The following is a 21,451-nucleotide window of genomic DNA, read 5'->3' on the forward strand; positions in this document are numbered from 1 at the left end:
ATAAGTGGCCAAACATTTGCATACACACATCAGTTCAATCGTAAGTCCCTTAAAATGTATTTCAATTTTTAACAGCATAACATCTACTGACTTAATACAATGAGTATGAATGAGAAAGCTCAGATTTTTGGGGTATAATGGGGAAGTCTCAAAGGCCCCCTTTGGGGTCACTGACTCAGGTGGTCTCCTCCATTTTAGTGACTGTCAAATAAGGTTGATTATCCAGGATCCCTTTGTTTCCTACTTTTTTATCACCTCTGCAAACGATGGTTCTTTTTTTGTCATGTGTTCGTCAGTTTATGGTTACGAAAAACTCAAAAACGATTTCACAGATATTTTGTGGAGGTGGGGCATTGGAAGTACCCATACAATTTTGTTGCAGCTTTGGCTAAAGGTTTCACTTTTACTCAAATTGCGTGAAATTATTATTTTTTTGACCTTTTCTTGTGATGACTGCATGAAACATGTCAATTCAGGTACTGTATACGGAAGATGTGATTCTCTTTGGTTTGATTCTATCCTGTTCCCATGCTAGTGGAATGTAATTGTATTGCGTTTCCATTGTAAAGGGCACCAAAATATCCAACTCGAAGCATCTCACTTGACAGCACCCCTTCAGTTGGATGCCGGCCACAGTGGTACACTTGGGTACGGTTGCGGTGGCTGGAACTAGACACACTCCTTTCCATTAATTGGTCACAATTGTCAGACTTATTTGGCATTACAATGGAGTTAATTGAAGTGGAACTAAACCTAATGCCCTTAACGTAAGAAGTATACAAAATTTTGTTTATTGTTATACATGTACTGTACTGTCAACTGTACTATCAGACAGTGTAGTCCTTGGTTTATGAAGGTACCAATGTTTCAAGGTTACTTAACGTGTTTCATTTGATTGTTTTACATTCATGGCTGTGTGTTTAAAGTATTTGAATACAAATATTTACTGTAATAATGACTTTACTACTGAGATAGCGTAGTCAGTGCATAGTCTGACTTGAAATCAGGTTACATCTCTTTAGGAATGCAACTCCATCATAAACCGAGCACCACATGTACCATGTGTCATTTATTTACATTTTTTGGTTTGCATCACAGGAAAATTACATACTGTCTCACCGGTAACCATCTACATCTTATCTACAGTAGGGACACTAATGGCCATTGTGTCATGTTGACTGCTTCAAACATTCTTTTTGTCATGAAATCCAACTCTTTGACTTGTATTGTAAAGGCAGATCATATGCAATAGAAAAATGTGATTTCCAAAAAGGAGATAAGTCCTTCGTGAAAGTGTCCTAGCAAACCTTCTCAAAGTTTCTGACTGTCTGCCCCAAGGATTTAACAATCAGAAACTATCTGTTCATCCTCCTTACTAATTATGGCGTTTTAAATGTATTTCTTTGTACAGCACTTGAAAGGATATTAGTTACACAGTTCACTGTTTATCTGTGGAACGGATATTCACGGGTTGCAGCATGGATTTAGGTCATGACGCAGAATGAAAGCATATAAGAATAGCACTCTGTAGAGGACAAACCTCCAACAAGGCATCCGTTTGACTTGTTTGAAAATCCTGACGTGTGGCTCGATACTGAAATTTGGACACCTGCGATACCAGATCTTTATGCTCTAAAATCAATCCTCAAATCAAACTCTTGATACTTTCGATACTTCATTCAGTTGAGTTAATGTACTCTGTATCATTAACAGGAACACAGTGGGAAGTAACTTAACTATTGAGATCATGTCTAAATAATGTCACTCAGTCTGAGTCTGACTCTACTATGGCATTATGGCAGACCATAAGGAGGAGTCATGTGTGGCGCTACTGTATATACAGGTCCACAAACAACCAAGACACGCTTTGCGATGTTTGTAGATAGTTGTGGCAACAAAACAAACCAAAACAACGCAGAATACAAGGCATTTGTAATAAGGCAGACAGAAGAGGAGAAGGTTAAGAGAGACGTTCCTAGCGTTATCCAGGTACAGAGAGGGAAAGCTTTCAGTGGCACTCAGCACTTTTTACTATTGGAGTTGTTCAAATTAATAGATACTGTTATGAAATAAGTAAGGAAATGAATAAATGCTTGAACAAATAGTTACATGGGCTCATCTTTTGGTAATAATAATTATTAAATGTGTATCACTGGGATAATCTCACGTAGGCAAAAAATAATAATAAAAGATTTAAAAGATTCATTCAGGTAAGCTTTCCTCAAGACTTTATTAGCGACCAATTATTTATTGTATCGCTTATATAAATTTAAAAGTTTCATATATGCAATCCGATGTCATTAAGTGATACTTCAGAGGGGGGCAGGTATTATATTTCTCCACTTGAAGTCGCCATCCACACCCTCAAATAGCCAATAATGCTAAATGGACCAGAGATGTGCACGTGAGTAACTCTACTACACTGATCAATAAAAAAGAATTCGTGAAGCAGTGGATACGTAATAATTGAATCATGATATAGCGAGGGATTACTGTATGTAAATCTTTGCAGTCAGTCTAATTTGCTTTAACTGTTAGTTATTTACTGGTAATTTCAATTTGAGTCACCCAGTATTATACAACAGAAAGTCTCTGACCTGAATATACTTCCAGGTTTAAAGTAAATAAATTATAACAATAGTTATTGTAATAATAATAGATAAATAAATTACTCTGATGCCTTGTATTCTTTATGAAGCTATGATTTGAAATACAAAACTTTTTCTTGTTTTTTTTTTTTTTAAGCTGTACCAGACACGTTAAAACGGTATCACTGATACAAGCTTGAAGTTTACTCAGGATCGGATCAAAAAGGAAATCAATGCTGTCGAACATGCTGTTCGGTAGGTCATGCTCCATTTGCTGGTTCTGGTTGGGCGCTGCGCCACTTGTCCCCAATGCGAGTTGACTGTAACTGCAAAACCTCTGAATAAATCCTCTCCGGGTAATCAAAACTATGCTTATGTTCTTCATGCTTTCACACTTGGTGGAGGGAATAAAATGACTTGTTTGAATACACTTATTGAATAAATCTGCTTTACAGTTGCAAACTAATCCCCCAAATTTGGCATATTCGTATGTAATGATTATATGCTAATCAAGATAATAAACCCTTCCTTATTTGCATTTCCAACAACTTTCATGAGCTGTGTTGGGCATCTGACAATTGCAAACCTTTATCTATCTCATTATGTTCAGTATATTCCCTAGGTAGCAGCTACCTTATCTGTTTACCTTTATGCGGTAGAGGGGTAGTGGATTTATTATTTGCAAACAGCAAATAATACTGATAAGAGCACTCTGAGCAAATGTAAATTGCAAAGTTGCAAGTATTATTTCCAAAAGTGTGAAGCTCACTAAAAAAGAATGTAGTTTTTTTTTTTTTGTGGTTTTTTTTGCGCAAATTACCTCTTTTTTTAACCCCTCTTCTGTCTTTCTCTCCCACATTTAGCCACCGATGCTGTTGGGGCTGACATATCTAAATTACATACTGTCTTTGTTGCAAACTAAGCATGTCTGAGATAAACAAGGCCCCTGTTGTGCCATGACTTTTGTTTTGTTCTGCAGCCAGAGCAAAGGCACACTGGCTTCTTCTAGTATTTTCTACTGTAGAAATCCCCTGACCGGGAAGATGAAAAAGATAATCGCTGTGACAAAGAATGTGTTATCACAACAAAGCCTGACAAATTTCTTGTTCAGCAAATATTGGTATTTGATTTACAAATGGAAAGATAAGAACGTGTATAAAGTTCTTGCAAAAACAGTCAGAAAATTAGGGGACTAAAGCTGCAATATGAAACAAAACAGAAATCTATTTGACCAGTCCAGTTTTATTCTATAATCTAGATAGTTAGCTGGTTAGCTGCACCATGCCACTGTAAAATGTTATTTAAAAATCACCAGTCAATAATACCAATAAATACAAAAATTCCACATAGGAAATTTTTTCATAAAGAAGCAACCCAACCAATGTAAATGCTATTTATTTTTCAATCACAAATAATTTTTTTGTCTCCAAGTTAATGGATTCTATTATATTAACTGGCACGACTCCATTTGAAGCTGCCAACTCGCGTTACTGTGAAATGAGAATTTCACATTTTCCTGTTCTATAATTGTGTTTGCCAGCAACCATGCTCATCTTTTTTGTTTTGTTTCATCTCTACAGTAGTTCCTAGCCTTTTAGTTTTCACTAGATTGAAGCTGGTGGAAGTGCTGCTGTGTCCCAATCTTCGGTTTAGTTTTAATATTCTTGTATCAACCATGCCGATGAACTGATGAAATCAGGTGTTTGTCTCTAATTCATTTTTATCCGCTCCCTCAAATAGTGTCAATGCATTTCCAACTATGCACAGTGAAACCTTTCAGGTTGAACACGATTGGTTCCAGGTTTGCATTTCGGAATTTTTTTCCCCACAGAAAAGGATTACCCACTACAGTCACCATCATAAAACCTTACATCTGCATTAGTGATCTTGATGTCACATTTTAACTTGAGATGAGCATTTGACAAAATGTTCTGGATGAATAGAGAACATTAACAAACAAATATTTTTTTTTAGATTCAATGGATGACTGAATAATCTAATGAATGAATTCCTACTGCGGGGGAGACGTACTGACCACTAACAAACCGTGCCACCCCAAAAGTTAACCAGTTACTGTGGTGCCTTGAGATACGAGTTGAATTTATTTCGTAACCATGCTCGTAACTCAGACCGCTTGTATCTCAAATCCTCTTTCCCCTTTGAAATGAATGGAAATGCCAATAATCCGTTCCAGAATCCGCCCAAAAAGGCAACCATAATGTTTGTAATGGGATTTAGTAAGAAAATATAGCACGCTATAATATTGTAGTTTAAAGACATACATTAATGACATAAATAGAATGTTAAGAAATTAAACAGTTTTTACCACATATAATACAGACATGCGGTTGTACTGTACATGGAGCTAGTCTCAGCTCCTCAGTAAGCTGCAATATTATTAGTCGTTCTTGCCAAAGGATAAAGTATGTATGCCTGTGAGTATTGCTATACTATATGTCTACATGTGTTGCTCCCCCGTTTGTGTTCAAATATCCATTGCTTAAAGGGTTTTACCACCTCAACACTTATGTTATTCATTATCCCGTCTATGGCATTTCACATTATGTGTTAGCATTAAGCTAGCAGACTCTAGGAAAGGTTATGTGGTTGTTGACAGCATTTAGTTTGACAGTAATCTTCAACTGGGAGTGACAATAAATTTACAGTGAGCGAATGTGCTTACTTTATGTAACCTTAGACATTTTCTTAACATCCCTTGGGTGGACTTTTTTTGCAATAAGTTGAGATACAAAACGCTGTAGAAAAAGCAAACCATGTATTAATCTTTTTATCAAGTGATCAGGTACGTTGACTTAGTGTTAGAATTCCTGCATGATAATGGGATTTTTTAACTATTCAGCCTGGAGGATGAATAGGATATTGAAGGATGTTTCCCCCCCCAAAACAATTTTTGCTTGAGTTCTAAATTGTCCCACTTCTGGGATGTTGGAGGTTCCACTCCAATCCCACATAGTTGTTGGAGTCAGTACCAGGAAAGTGTTTGAATGTCACAATGGTACAAGAATCAAATCCCATCCAAGAGGATAGCCGTGGGTTAGTTGGCCTCCTTATTTCTATCCAGCGCTTGCTACGCCACAATCTCATTAAACTAGCCATCTGGGCTGCAGGCTACTGTATGTTTTATAGCATTCTGTACTAAATCCAAAGTTTACACAGTGTGTTTACTATGCATTGCTGTAATTACTTTTCTCAATAACGTATCTGACCTTCAAAAGCTTCATTAGATTGGTGCATGCATAATATAGCTGTGTGATTCAGTGATATTGTTTGGCTTGTGACTGTAACCTTTTTTCTGAATTAGCTGCTATTGTATTTCACTTCATCTGTACACATAGGATTGTTTCCCAACCTTGGGAGGACTGGGAATATGACAACATTATTCCTGCTTTGTGTTGTGTTGGCTTCCTCTCCATCCACTGTTGTCCTCCCGCCTCTGTGTACTCTTGTGGATGAGACTTGGCTTCTAGAATTCAGCATCTTTGGATCCCTGGTGTTCTCACAGCAGGTTCAGGTTTCATATTTGTCCTTGAGCACAAAACAGAGAATATCCACAGAACGAGCAGGCTAATGCTCACATTTCTGCAAATCTAAATCTGTAGACAGAGGTATTGTCTTGTTAAGTTGAGCCTGAGAAGGAGGTTTTTGACGCCTTCCCTTTTTTATATATTTGAGCATTATGGGGAAATGCACTTTAATCGCCTGCAGCCTTTTTTTAGATGTCTCCCTACACTTTGCTTTTGATTGGCAGCCCGGGGGCTCTGGCAGTATTACCATAGTTATCTCACTCCACCACATGGCCGACAGCACTCCCAGTCACCGAGGCCGTCCCCCATGCCTCTCAACCTATAGACTTCACTTGTAACAGGGCATAAACATGCAAACAGTCGTTGTATTAGTTCTACAAAAGTCACAAAGGTAAAGGAGAAATTGGCCCCTCTGCTAACATTAAATATAATAGACCTCCTTATCATCATATATGCATAAAGTATACTGTATATGTAGTGGAACCTCCAAAGTCTAACTAGTGGGGTAGACTTCTGAGTACAGTAGCTCTAATTTCAAAACAGCGTTTTCCATAACCTAAAAGAATGGATTGCTAGTATGTTCAAGCTGTCACCAGCATGAAACCTTCTTCACAATTTAACCACTGTATGACAAAACTAAAATGAGTTTACCCATTGGTGTTTTGTATGGTAGTATGTGGCCAGCAGGGTGGAAAAGTGGTTGGGACGTCTGCCTTTCAGTTGAGATATCCTACGTTCTAATCTCGATTCTCAGGACCTCCTGTTTGCATGTTCTCTGCGTGCTTGCGTTGGTTTTCTCCGCATACTCCAGCTTCCTCCCACATTGGAAACAAAACATGTTAGGTGCACTGAAGACTCTAAATTGCCTTAGAAGTTGGATTGTGAGTGTAAAGGGTGGTCTTGTGAATGGCTGGCTCTCTTGTCCAAAGTCAGCTGGGATAGGCTCACCCATGATGAGGACAATCGGTATAGAAAATGGATGGATGGATGGATGGATGGGTGATATATTTTGAGCTTGATTCTCTGATCATTTTAATGGTAGTCAGTAGCCATTATGCTGTAAAGTTAATTTGTGTTTAGAATTTACAGTATATTGGATCACTGGTACCTTTCTGTGGGAATACCACAAAAGACAAAAAGGCTAATCCATTAAATGCTAACTGAGGTAAAGTCTAAATTTAGTCTGAATTTTGAGGCGTATTTTTTTCCCCAAAATTTTGTTTGAACTCAAAATTGGACAAATTCTGGGGTTAATGCACACACCCATTAATGACTGAATACTGTATGTTGTGTGAATACTGTCATTGCAATCGTTTTGCTTGTGTCATCTTCAGACTCTCACGGGATGGACCTGTTTGCAGTCGCCGTCCATGAGTTTGGTCACGCCATCGGCCTGGTACACACCTCAGCCATGGAGTCCATCATGAGACCGTACTACCAGGGTCCTGTCGGAGACCCACTCAAGTACGACTTACCCTATGAAGACAAGGTCCGCGTCTGGCAGCTCTATGGTATGTGAAAAAGACTGAGCTGAATAGTGAAAACCTATTGATTAATGAAAACATGGATGCAGTAAATTGGGTGTCTTTTGGGCGTTTGACCTTATCACACTATTTGCTGATAGAGTGCGGCGCAGAGGGGACAGAATGATGGTAATGGAGGTGAAAACGAAATGGAGTTTGCGAACTGAGGCACTGTGAGGGAAGACGATGGAAAGAACTGAATTTTAATCCGAGCTCACACAATGCTGTAATATGAGAGAACAAATCAGTTAGTTTTCCACTTAATAGTCTTTTTATTCAAAGAATGACACGGAATACTAATTACCATTGCTAATATTATTAAGTATTATCTGATCTTTTTTTTGGCTGGATTCTACGCTTTCAAGTGGCACAATTTAAATATGTGTCACGGCAGCGTAAAAAAATAAATCATGGAATCGGCTTCATTCAGATGGCAATCATACCCCTTCCAAGTGTGGATGAAATCTGATATCAGATATCTGTCAACAGGAAGTAGAGCATAAACGCACAGATCGGATATACAGTACCTTATCAATTCAAGCTTAACGTCATCCAAGTGCAGTTCAAAACTGTATATCTAAACTTTAGCGAAGGCAGAGACAATTACTGTAAATATGGTTTAAATGTGTCAATCATGTAATAACAACAAAAACTGATGTCATTTAAATCAATAGGGGAAAGAGATTGAATTGCAAAAAGGAGGGTACACACTACATTGACAAAAGTACTGGGACTAGAGATTTACTAAATTTCCTTGAATGACCATTTGGGTAAATGGCAATCAATTAATTGTTGTTGTTTTGTATATATATATTAAACTGATGGGTGAATCTCTCTTTGAGTGTTCTGGATATAAAAATATAAAATAGTCAAACTTTGCTTTTTATGTTATTTTACATTTTTGTCCCAGTGTTTCCAGTGTCTTTTATTATCTGTTTTTGTGAAGCACTCTGTGTTGCTTTTTCAGTATGAAAGGTGCTATATATAAAAAAGTGTGGTTGATTGATTGATTGATTGATTGATTATAAACTAGTTGACACAGAATCAACAGTGCATCTGCTGGTTGCACCCAAGTAGTGAACTCCATTTTGTCTCTTGCGTTCATCAACATTACACACATTTGACTGAATTCAATTATGCCCAATCCTAATTGGGTTATACCTCTTAATCAATTAATAAATCAATATAATATAGATCAACACCTATATCAATTAGGGATTCAATTAGAGTGACTCAATCTTAATCCTATTATTATCATAGCATTACTATTTCATGGTATCAATTCAAGGAATGCTGTTTTCTGTTCCAGCGTGACTGCAGCATAAAGGCATGCTTGGTTGAGTTTGCTGGGCAAAAGCATGAAAGTCCTGACCTCAACCCCATATTATACATTTGGGATACACTAGAAAAGAGGCAGCGAGTCAACATCAGTGATAAATGGAAAAATTCCTACAAACACACTTGTAGTTGATTGTAGAGTAGAAGCTATTACAGCTGTAAAGGTGAAACCAACTCAATAGTTTTACTTCCCGTAGTTGTGTCAACACACTCACTTAGGGGTGGTGAATTCTCAAATCAATAATCCCAATTTTTATTGAACTGTATGTCCTTCTTAGGTGTCAGAGACTCTGTGTCCCACACCACTCAACCTGGCAACCCGTCCCAGACAGCAGAACCTCCAGTCCTGCTGGACCTGCCGGAAAACAGATCGTCTGTCTTGTAAGTAGACGATCCACCTGCCTTTAATGCAACTCCTCATGGATGTCCAACATGAAATGCCCCTCTCGATCTTTTTATCAATAATCCTCTTTTTTCCCCCTTTACTTTTCTGACATTCGGAAACATACACCCTCCTGATATTCCTGATCCATTCTCTTTCAAGCACCCTCTGTGCTAAGGCCGATGGGGGAATACCAACTGTGTGAAAGTATAAAGACGAACAGAAGCTCAGTTCAAGTCCTGAAACTGCCATGTTCATTTTTGGTGAAATAAATGATCCTCATCAGCTCAACATGAAAGCATAAAAGCACGGTGTTAAGCAATATATCAGCAGACCTCAGTCCGCTGAGCATCAAAGGAGTAACTATGGGAGCTTTTTGATTTTTCTTTGGCCTTTTTGCTACACTTACAGTATGTATTTCAGAAAAACGACCAGTCTATAAATAATAGAAGAAAGTGAGAATTCTCAGGACATTGATTTGATCGGAACACTCCAACCAAGAATGGTTATAGAAGAGATGAAGTCGAGATTCAGTATTTTAGGCTTTAACAAATATCAAACAAAACAATCTGGTGCCTCCACAGCCATTTTTGCAACTGATTGGAATATCAACAAGGCTGATTCCGCCCAAATGCCTGTCATTGGCCACCCCAATATATATTAACAACAACTGTTGTTTTGCATCCCAAAAGAGGGAACCCATCATTGGCTGAAGCGGACCCCTAACTTAGGTTTCCACCCCAACACTCAGGCTCGAACTGTCCTAGCTTGCCTGTGCTGCATTAACTGATGAGGCCTGCTCAGATGAGAGATAAAACATCCTCTAAGACAACCTGAACTGTCCAGTTGCAATCGATTCAATGCCCTGAGAATACAACAACCTGGTTGAATATGGTGCGCTACTGTGGGTGTCTGTGGGGGTGACTTCATTCGCCGCCAATAAAAGCGGTTCCTCTCATTTTCTTTAAATGTGGTGCGATGACAGTCTCGACAAAGACATCTCTGTGATGAAGAGGCCGATCCTCTAATCTGTGCGTTATTAGAGGATTGTCACTGCTCTAGGTCAGTGTGGCAACAGATAATGTACTCGCGTACCCTTAATAAATACAGAATGAGCTGGTGATAACCACTGGCAACTTAAATATGTCCGTGGACCTCAGTATCTGTCTGCCTGTGCCCTGATCAAATTGACCAAAATCACGTTCCAGCGGTCTACCTTGCGCCAAGATTTAGATGTGGTCTGAGCGGGCTTAAGTTTAGAGCGACTCTCTGCCACCAAAATGTCACTCCGCCGGGCGCTTTTCCAAGGACACATACTCGGTGTGCCGGTGCGCCCAGCTTGGCACAGAACGGTCTGCCAAATTGGCAAACACATGCAGCAACTTTGCGCTTGCACAAAAATCAGAAACCACTGGAATTTACGCTCCACCACAGATACGCCATGTATGAAAATAGAGGCCTGAGGTTTTTGTCGTTTGTTTTTTTTACATATTAATGTTAAAAGTGGTCTGCTTGTTTTTACATTTATACTATATGACCATTAAGAATGTTAAAATTGTACTTGTAAAACCTCAAGCATCACCAATTCATTAAAGCATCAACATAATTGTCACTTTTTTAGTTAATTTTACTAATAACCATGGTTTGCTTTTTAAGACTTGTCTATGACATTTAAAAATATATTTTCATCATCTGTGTTACACCTTTGCCTTTAGTTTAAAGGTAAGACTGAGTGTTTCATTGTCTTTTACGTATTAATGTTAACAGCGTTACTGATGGTGTAATGGTACTTTTGCCTGACTTCTGTCCAGGCAATGTGGCTTCAGGTCCCAATCAGTGAATATTTGGTGACAACTTCTGTCTCTAAAGTCTTTGATTGGCTCTGAGGGAGGAGTTTTCAACACACATTTGCATAATATTCTGCCATTAGGTTTTACAGACAGTTTGAACATCCATCCATCCATCCATCCATTTTCTGAGCCGCTTGTCCTCACTAGGGTCGCGGGAGTGCTGGAGCCTATCCCAGCTATCTTCGGGCAGGAGGCGGGGTACACCCTCAACTGGTTGCCAGCCAATCGCAGGGCACATACAAACAAACAACCATCCGCACTCACATTCACACCTACGGGCAATTTTAGAGTCTTCAATCAACCTACCACGCATGTTTTTGGGATGTGGGTGAAAACCGGAGTGCCCGGAGAAAGCCCACGCAGGCACGGGGAGAACATGCAAACTCCACACAGGCGGGGCCGGGGATTGAACCCCGATCCTCAGAACTGTAAGGCAGACGCTCTAACCAGTCGTCCACCTTGCCCCAGTTTGAACTTAAACAAAAAAAAGTGTGTTTCTTGAAACTGCGAACTTCACCTTTAAAAAAGGTTTTATATATCCATAGTTTGACCCTGGAATACATGAATTGTATTTCCATTATGTCCTATAAAAATCAGAATAAATGTGAGGTCGACCAGTAGTTGGAAGGGTATACATTTGATCAGTGAATTTGTGCAGGACACTAATTGGTCAAAACAGGCATATGACCTGTTCGTATTCGTTAGAAAACCCACAAGTCGGGCAAGCTAAATCGCACCCTCTTAGCACGCTAACAATAATCCCTTGGGTTGCTGTCAAGCAGCCACGGTGCATACCCCCTGCGTTTTGATATGTTAATGAGCAGCCAAAGCAGGATGAATCCTGTTCAAGTTATTCGACTCGATTGGAGTGCAGCATGTGTACTGCTGTAGCTCTGAGACAGTACATTGACAACCATGCAACTCCATTTGAATTAACATTAGGAAATAATCAGACGAGAAAATCCTGTTTCCTCTCTATAATTAGTTTTTTCCCATGTTGCCTGTGGTAGGGAAAGCTGCCGCTTTCATGACCAAGGTCTCAATATTTGACCACTAGGCAGCAGTGTTGTGGCAACAGAGCTGTGAAAGGACATTTTTGTTTATAATAGGAGAGCTGAGCACCTAACACTCCACAGTGGCAGCCCTGTAGGTCTAATGGCTTCGTCATTGGCAGGCCAACCACGTCCCTACTTGAAATCACTTATTATCCCTGTGGATAAATGCGCTGGGGGGTGTGTGAGCTTGTCAGTGTGAGAGCGTCTCGCCCTTAGCCTTTTTAATTGACGCAGACACATCCACTCTCATGCACAGCTTTCTGACAGGGTGACTGGAATTATTTGATTTTGAATCAAATTGTGGCTTCTATTTATTCTGTGCCCCCCTTTTGTAATTATTAATTAATTAATTATTTATTTTGACATTTGCTTCCTCCCTTGTCCATCTCGCACAGGTTGGTGCGAGATTCCCCAGACAGATGCGCCGGTCACTTTGATGCCGTTGCCCAAATACGAGGGGAGGCCTTCTTTTTTAAAGGTACTTAAAGCCTCTAAGGAGCGTGTGTATAAGACAAGCCGAGCAATGGGCCCGAAGGATTGCAGATGATTGAGAGAGAGAGACAAAAAAAAAGATGTGAAAGGAGATAAATTGAAAGGAAGAGACAGGGTTGTGGGCGATCCAGTGATCAATAGAAAGCCAAGTGATGTGTTGCTCCCAGCGCGCTTCTCACACAAAATCACTGAATTTTACGCTCTAAACAAAATGATCCAACAGGCCCAAGGCAGCCTCGCTTTAGACGTATTATCTGGTTAATGCAGAATGTATCTTTTCTTGCTCATTAGGTCGTGTGACTAATATAGCTGCGAAATAGCGCTCCGGAATGTGTTTAATAAGGTCATACTGCATTTATTAACTGAAGTTTACTCTAATGCTAATTAATATGCAACATGCTGTTACTGAGCACAAATTAGGAGTTGGAATCACGCGCATTATATAATATTTTGCTAACGATAATCATAATATCACAATACAATGATTCTGCGATATTGTTAAATTAATGCCATGTTTGATACTCGTTATATTTACTGAAGCCCCCATTTTTATTTTTGTTTCCTTAACAGCAATGTTTGTTGGTCAATGTGACCCACTCTGTTTAATCATCCCCTCCAAAAAATAATAGCACAATAAGAAAACAGACATTTATTTTCAAAATAAATTGGGAAAATAAAGCCAGCACAGTAAGTTAAATTAAAAACAAATCATTTTTTTTTTCTAGACTATCAAAAATGTACATTTTACCCAAAAACATAGCAGGATTATGTTTTAGTGGAATTTCTGATATGGAAATTGTAGTTCACGGGCAACCATTTAGAGAGTTTTACAACCCTGTTGTCTATATGTCAAGCCTTTGTGATGTACTAAAGATGCAGTTATTACATGAAGGCCACGTGAAGTATATCACTTTTGTATGCGTCAAAACAAACCTTCATTAAAGCTGTGTTAGCATAACAACTAGACACGTGTATATGGCCTTGTGGATGTCACGGCTAGAACAGAGGACAGTTTTGTGTCTCTGTAACCTTGTGAACCTTGAGGTTGGAACAACACTAATGTTAAAACATTGTCAAAGGACAACAAATGCAGCAAATAGAATAATAAAATGAGTGATAGAGTGAATAATATAATTCCCATTACAAATCAAGATAACGACGATCAATGCAATTTTTGCTCTTTGTGCAGAGCAGCCAATTTGGCTACAATGTAAAAAAAATATTCAGTTTGTCGGTTAGACATGCAGCAGTGATAGTCAAACGCTCAACTCACGCGTAACTGCGCCTACTTAGACACCGGACAGTCTGTATTGACATCTGATATGGCTGTTTCGATTGAGATCCCAACCAGACACGTAATAATAATACCAACACAATAAAGCACTCGAAAATGTAACATGATGGTCCATCATACTGTGAAGTTCCAAACGCTGACTAATTCTGTCACTTTTGGTCATAGGAAAGTACTTCTGGCGACTAACACGAGAGAAGAACCTGGTGTCTCTCCGTCCGGCTCACATCCATCGATTCTGGAGAGGCCTTCCCCCCAACGTCGACAGCGTGGACGCCGTGTATGAGAGGCCCGGCGATCACAAAATAGTTTTTTTTAAAGGTGCGGCACTGAATAGTTGTTTCTGGGAAATTGGGTTTTAACGTTTGTCGGGTTGTGTGGAGGAGCACGTCTACTAATTTTCCCATTTGGATTGTTTTGTGGGCGGCATGAAAGATCAGCGGTTAGTAAAAATGTTGAACTGTTAATCCAATGTTTCAAGTAACATTTTAACGTTCCTAACAGTCATACAAGTATAAATGTAGGTTAAGCACTAACCACTCAAACTTCTGGTTGAATTTCCAATTGTCTATTTCCACTGCACACTGTTTCGCCATAACTTCCTGGAGGAGTGTCACATACAAACCCTTCAATTTAAGGGTGATGACTTTTATATTGTAAACAAAACCCCCCAAAAAAGTTTATTAGAAACATGGCAGAGTCTTCAGTTAACCTAACATGCATGTTTTTGAGGAAGCCGGAGTACCTGGAGGAAACCCACACAAGCACCGAAAGAACATGTTCACGCCACTCTCAGCCAGAGCTGAGATTTGAACCCTGAACCTCAGAACAGACGTGTAAACCCACTATGGCACCATGCTGCCCTTTATATTTGTTTTATATTTTATGAAATAAACTAACCAAACCTTTACACGCCTGATCTTTATCCTTCCTCTGTAGGTATAAAGTACTGGGTATTTAAAGACAATATTGTGGAGGAGGGTTACCCGCGTCCAATCAGCGACTTCGGCTTGCCTTTGGAGAGCGTGGAAGCGGCCTTTGTGTGGCTCCACAATGAGAAGACCTACTTCTTCAAGGACAACCGCTACTGGCGCTACGACGACCACCTGAGGCGCATGGATCTGGGCTACCCTAAGGACAGCGCGTTGTGGAAGGGGCTGCCCCCGCACCTGGATGATGCCATGAGGTGGTCTGATGGTAAGTGGTCAGAGGAAATCCAATTCACAGGTAGCCCACTCTAATAGTTGTTGGGTTCCTCTTTCCAATTAACTAAGGATAAAAAATATATACAAATGTAATTCAAAAAAGGCCCCCTATTTTTGGTACAGTTGTAAATCCTTTGATTTCTAACACCTAATTTGATATTTTCATGCCATACGTACGTACCTACATCGACGTAAATCACAATTTATACAGGAAATATGATACGATGAGTGTTGTGTCTACATGTAGCTGCTGACAGTGTTGTAGTTATAAATTATCGAAACAGTTCTCAGTATGATGCAGTGCAGTTGTACAAACTCAAAAACAAACTATGAAATTTACACCCCTGACAATTTGGAGCAAATGGAGGCTTTGAACGACAATCTGCCCATTTCAAAGGGAGCACCTTTTGAAAAAGACTAAAACTGAACGACAAGATCTCGAGTCTAATCTCAGAGATATGACAGAGAATGTTCTATTGTGGATTAACCTCATCATAATCAATAGCTCCCAGTCCAATGGACGCTCCAGAGCTGTCTGAAGGCGTAATTCCTTTCTCTCAGACGACACCAATAATAATGACACGTTCAATACACATCATGGGACTCAAATGTTGTTTGATATTTTGATATGTACTTACACTCCGTACACCGATGAGGTGCATAAGGGCTAAAGGTTGTGCAGACTAGTCGACTGAACTGCCCCACAATTACGTTTCTAGCATGACGTCGACTAGTTGCTAAAAACGTTTTGGGGATGAGGAGGACGCAGAGCCGCTTGCTGCAACAGATGAGTGTACTGAAGGAAATTAGTCCATCAACTAAATTGATTTATATTGTGTTCTATTTCAGCTTTGCGTATGTGAGCTACACCCAGTAAAACAAAAAAATGTCAGGCTCAAACTGGATTTAAAAATAAAAAATTGCCCAAAATTAATCGAAGTGGGAAGAGAGTGTAGAGTTATTCCACCGCACTTGAAGAGGTCTACGACTATTTGCAACCACTGCTGATGCCCACCAAGTGGTGCAAGCCTTGATACGGGCCTGTGGAGGCCAAGACTCAGTCACAGAAATGGGATCAGCCTGTGATCCCACAGAGTTTTTAGCTTTTAGCGAGCCAACAACCTTTGCATTCTGTTTATGTGATTGATTCGTCTGCATTCATCTAATGAGATTAACCTTTGATAAATCACTTGTGGGTCTTCAGAACTGGCACGAAAACAACTAATTAGCAGGAGGTGCTCTCGGGCTCTTTGGCTTACTTTGGAATGCCACTCCAGAAGAGTGCACCCCGTCTGTAGTTCCGTTCAGGTGTTCATACGAGCATGTTGTGTCTTAAAGTTTGCCAGCTCCAGTTTGCTGATGTTTTTGCAAAGGAGAGCAGGCCAAATGGGGGGAAAAAAAACAAAAAAAAACACCTGCGGTATAAGCATGTGACTTCTCAGAAAAGACTGTTTAAGAAATCTTTTAGATCTAATGATGTGAGACAAACACAGTGCTACCTCAAAATTTGAACGCTTCAGTGGTGTGCAATTTTCATTCATTTTCATTTCATGTATTGCAGTGTTCCCTCACTAATATCGTGGAAATATGAACGCTCTTATATAGAGAGAGAAACGTATATTTACTTACTGGAAGGAGAGCCACAATCGCCGATGCACTTTTCAGCCACTTATTAAATGCCGGGGGAACAGCAAAACATAAATTTAATGAGCACACTCGCACAAAGCTGCTGTTGGCCACCGCTCACGTCCAGAATTGGCTAACACACAGATACTACAATACGTACAGTATTTTCTATACATTTTACACTTGCAGTTTTTTGTGTTTAAAAAGTGTGTAATTAAGTTAAGACTTGTGACAAATTATATGGTCTCACTAGATTCGCAGATTTTCACCTTTTGCGGGTGCATTTGGATGTACCCCACAAATGTAATGTACCTTACTGTGTAAGACACACAAAAACTTGGATGTAGTGGTTCACTACAGGCTGCAGTTCACTTCCCACTCAGTGATGGTGTTAATGGTTGTTGATACAATAGGACAATCTGCTTTTTCATTCAAAGCAATAACAGAGTATAACAAGCGCCAAACTATTGCCAGCATTAATCCACACACTACAGTGAGAGTAGGTTGTTGGAGAGTTTGTAATGGGAAAAATTGCTGGTGTGTAGTGACTTACTTTGACATTTTACATTACTGTGTCTGTATGTACAGTACGTGTTACTCCCTGTTTTGTGTAATATGTTGTTTGTTTTCCTGCAATTTCGGTGAGGGACTACAGATGGAAATTAGCTCATTGAGCTCCGCTCCACATGTATCTTCCTAATTAAGGTTATTTACTTAGAGCAGCCGAAATGTCACAAAAAGTGGATACAGATGTTAATGATGTACTTCCTGCCATCAAGTGGAAGACCATTTAATTGTTTTGCCTGACGCTGTACGTCTCTGGCATAGATAGATGAGAAAATAGACATTATTTGTAGTAAATTAATAATTTGCAGACCAATTAAGTGAAATTGGATAATTTCCTGCAGCACACGCCACACTGATTGGGAATCACTGATTTGGAGTATATCAATGTAAGCACACATTCATGATACTCAGACAGTTTTGGCTGAGGGGATTCGAGGCAGATAGAAGTGTTAATCTGCCTTCAGGTTTCTGCATGAGTACAGGGTAAACTACACATCCCAGAGAGACTGTGCTTTGTTCAGAATTGTGCATATCACCCCAAGAACAAAAGTAAAAGACCATGTGAAGATACTGGCCGAAGTTGATTAGAGTGTGTCCTTATCCTTACAGCACTTGTCAAACAAGTGCTGTACCAACATAGGCTGCAAGACCACTCTGCCAGAAAGAATCTATTCCACGCCAAAAGAAACATGAAAAAAGAAATGTAAAGCCAGATTACAGTGTGCAGAAGCAAACAGGGACTAACACCTCAATTTTGGAAATGTGGTACTTTGGTCTGATGAAACCAAAATTAGATTGTTTGGCCCTAATAAGCGTCGTTATGTTTGGAGGAAAAAGCGAGAAGCTTGCAAGCCTTTGAAATACGGAGGTGGCAGCAGCATGTTGTGGGGTTGTTTTCTGCCTTTTAATATTTACGAGCATCTTTGTGTCTCGTATGCAGGTTCATCATACTTCTTCAAGGGGAAGGAGTACTGGCGAGTGCCGAGCAGCGACATGGAGGTGGAGGCGGACTACCCTCGCCTTATTGCCAAAGACTGGCTGCTGTGCACCGACATGCAATCGGACTCGCCGGGCGCGGAGGCCAAGAGCACCGAGAGCCGAGCCAACGCGCACCCTCGCCCGGACCACGCCGAGAACGGCTACGAGGTGTGCTCGTGCACCTCGGACGGCGCTTCGCCTCTAGGGCCCCGGCCCTCGCCGTCTCCCTTGTGGCTGCTGCCGCCCCTCTGGACGCTCTCCCTGGCCCTTGGCCCTCTACCGCTATGATGCCAAAACACAAGAAGTACTTAAGACTCACTGGTAGACATCCAGCTTACACTCAACACGGAACATTTTCTTTATATGAGTACTAATGGCTATCCTTTTTGCTCTTGTTTCTCTCTTATTTATTTCTCAAGCCATTTGATGTTTCTCTAAAAGCCTTGCATTATACACGGTGCATACTGTACAGTTATCATACAGGTGGACTTGAATCCATTCTTGATGACAAAGGTCGTCAATGCTTTAAAACGAGGCTACGCAGAAATACAGTCTTTGAGCAGCTAAGTAAAGACATTAGTTATATGAAACAAACTCATAGCAAGGAGGGACATTTAGAATGTAGACACCAACTGGTAAAGGAGCAGTTTGACCTTTTACTTTTTAAGACACATTGTGAGATTGCTAAATCCAATTAATGAAAGGCTATTGGGCTGAAGAACGGAAATTATATTTGAGTTTTGGCTTTTAAGCACCCCACCAGTTTCACTTAACATCACTAATTAAAGTGTTATTCTCCTCTAGGTACAACCAATTCTACAGGGTTCCCACAAATTCAAATGTTACGATAATGTTCTTAATATTCTGATAGTGGATGAAATGTTTTGCTTTTTTAGGCGTGTGCAGGTTTGGTCTGCCAAAATGTCATTGTACCCGTACAATGACAATAAAGATATCTTATGAGGAACAACACATCATACACCCATGTATAAATTAAGTGGGTGTTCAAGAGAGACCAACTATGCCTGACTACGAGAGATTACTACTCATTGTTAAAAATAATATTATCACGAGATCATTAAATTAACGGTAAATAGAGTAATATTAATGTGATCTTGGAAAACAAGGCAAAGATAATAATATGTATTACCCTATAACATGGTTAACAGGACAGCAAACGGTGTATACAAATTAAAGTATAAAAATGACATCACGATAATGGGCATAATTCACTTATATGATCTTTGTTTTGTTTTTGTTTTTAAGCATGCATATGCTAATTTGTATTTGTAAATGCCCTCCCCTTGCCATATAAGAACATTTAAGGCCCTCAATTACCCACATGAGGGCAATCAAGCCAGAGCCTTGCCATAATAGTACACTGAAAGCCCTAAGTTGTCCATACAAGGACATTAAAAGCCCCCCCCCCGCCATATTAGGACATGGAAAGTCCTTAGTTGCCTATAGAAGGACATTAAACACCCTCCTTGTGCCATATGGACCCCCCCCCCCCCATTGCCCATATAAGGACCCGAAAAGGCCTACATGCCCATATAGGCGCTCAATGTCCTTATACGTACATTAAACAGCCTCCACGTGCCTATACAAGGACATGGAAAGTCCTTCCCTTTGACCATATTAGGGCTAAATGGCCCTCCCATTGCCCATATAAAGAGATGCAATGGCCTAGGTGCCCATTTAACGTCATTAATGGTCCTCCAGTTGCCCATTCAAGTTAGATGAATGCCCTCCCGTTGACCATATGAGGACGAAGCTGCACCGTCCTCTGGGCTAAGAAGAAGGAAACGGTGATGAATGCCAGAAACCTGTCAGAAAAGTGCATCAGTCGAATTGAATTGCATTTTTGGTGTTAATAACAATTGGAGAAGAGCCCCACACATCCCAAAATTCTCCAAATGTACTTACAGACCACATTCTGGTGATGGCCACTGATTGGGTTGTAGCAGAAGACATTTCGTTTTATTCCACATGACAGGAAAAGCTTCCAGAAAGCGTTTACCCGGGCATATGGTGCCATTCGAGAATATAGGTGTTGATGTTTGGGAGCTTGACATGTATCTGACAAGACAATGCAAACCAAAAGGTATTGGCGGTGAGATTGTTAGCTTTACAGGTGTCACCAGGTAGACACACATCTCACGCTGTGTCATTGTTCACCTCGCTTGCTAGCGCTCAGAACTTTTTGCTCATGGATCATTTTCAGCAGCGCCACAGACAGAAACAGAAGCTTGGTTGTGTTTTTCTAACCGTATTGGATGGATGGTTCCTCTTTGCAAAGCTTTCTTCCTCTCACTGCTTGACTCTTTTCAAGCCCATAAACTAGCAACTGGATTTTTATTGTATTTCCTCTCAGTCGAACAGCGAGCCGTAATATGAAGGCTGGAAACACTTTGAATGGTTCCTATTGGAGTGTATATTTCAAGATGTGTTTTATAATGTAAAATATTTTTGTAAGAAAATAAATCTCACTATGTTTGGAGGATTATTGAGACTTTATTTTTGAGCAGTATTTTCAAATGCCAACAAGTTCAGCCAATTTACAGTTGGAATGGATAATTCAGATGACGATCAGTGCATAAGGTGCAAAGATGTGTAACTTCATAGCCGCGAGACCGCATGTAACATGAATGGAGTGCTGCGTGCTGACATCTTCTGTAAACAATGAAAACGGCGTGAATACCTCATGCCATCAAAATGAGCACCAGTGTGGGGGGGGGGGGGGGGGGGACTAATTACATGTAACTCGATTTCAGGCTTGAATTAGAAAATGTGTCTCATTGTAATCCATTACACTACTAGAAGAAAATGTGTAATTAAATTACAGTTGCTTTTGGAAATTCCCATCACTGGAATTTTAGTTAGTTATATTCCAAAAAAAAAAAATTTCTTCTAAAGTCTACGCTTGTGATTGGCTCTCTCTATTCACGTGCCATTCTGCTGTAGTCTCAAACATGATGTACTTTTCCAAATATGACCTCGAAGCGCCACCT

The 21,451-nt window shown here is 40.0% G+C and overlaps 1 protein-coding gene across 3 annotated transcripts in view; it reads left to right on the forward strand.

Moving 5' to 3' along the window:
* Positions 1 to 20,946, forward strand: part of LOC133465009 (matrix metalloproteinase-17-like) — a 120,806-nt gene extending 99,860 nt beyond the window's left edge. For all 3 annotated transcript variants that reach the window (XM_061747311.1, XM_061747309.1, XM_061747308.1), the window contains exons 5-10: positions 7,468 to 7,644; positions 9,273 to 9,375; positions 12,677 to 12,759; positions 14,233 to 14,385; positions 15,004 to 15,261; positions 18,403 to 20,946. In XM_061747311.1, the coding sequence (XP_061603295.1) occupies positions 7,468 to 7,644; positions 9,273 to 9,375; positions 12,677 to 12,759; positions 14,233 to 14,385; positions 15,004 to 15,261; positions 18,403 to 18,728 (1,100 nt within the window). In that variant the 3' untranslated portion in view covers positions 18,729 to 20,946. The remainder of the gene's footprint in view (positions 1 to 7,467; positions 7,645 to 9,272; positions 9,376 to 12,676; positions 12,760 to 14,232; positions 14,386 to 15,003; positions 15,262 to 18,402) is intronic.
* Positions 20,947 to 21,451: the final 505 nt, after the last annotated feature.

The sequence above is a fragment of the Phyllopteryx taeniolatus genome, chromosome 15 (genome assembly GCF_024500385.1).
Source record: "Phyllopteryx taeniolatus isolate TA_2022b chromosome 15, UOR_Ptae_1.2, whole genome shotgun sequence".
In the NCBI taxonomy this organism is placed as follows: domain Eukaryota; kingdom Metazoa; phylum Chordata; class Actinopteri; order Syngnathiformes; family Syngnathidae; genus Phyllopteryx; species Phyllopteryx taeniolatus.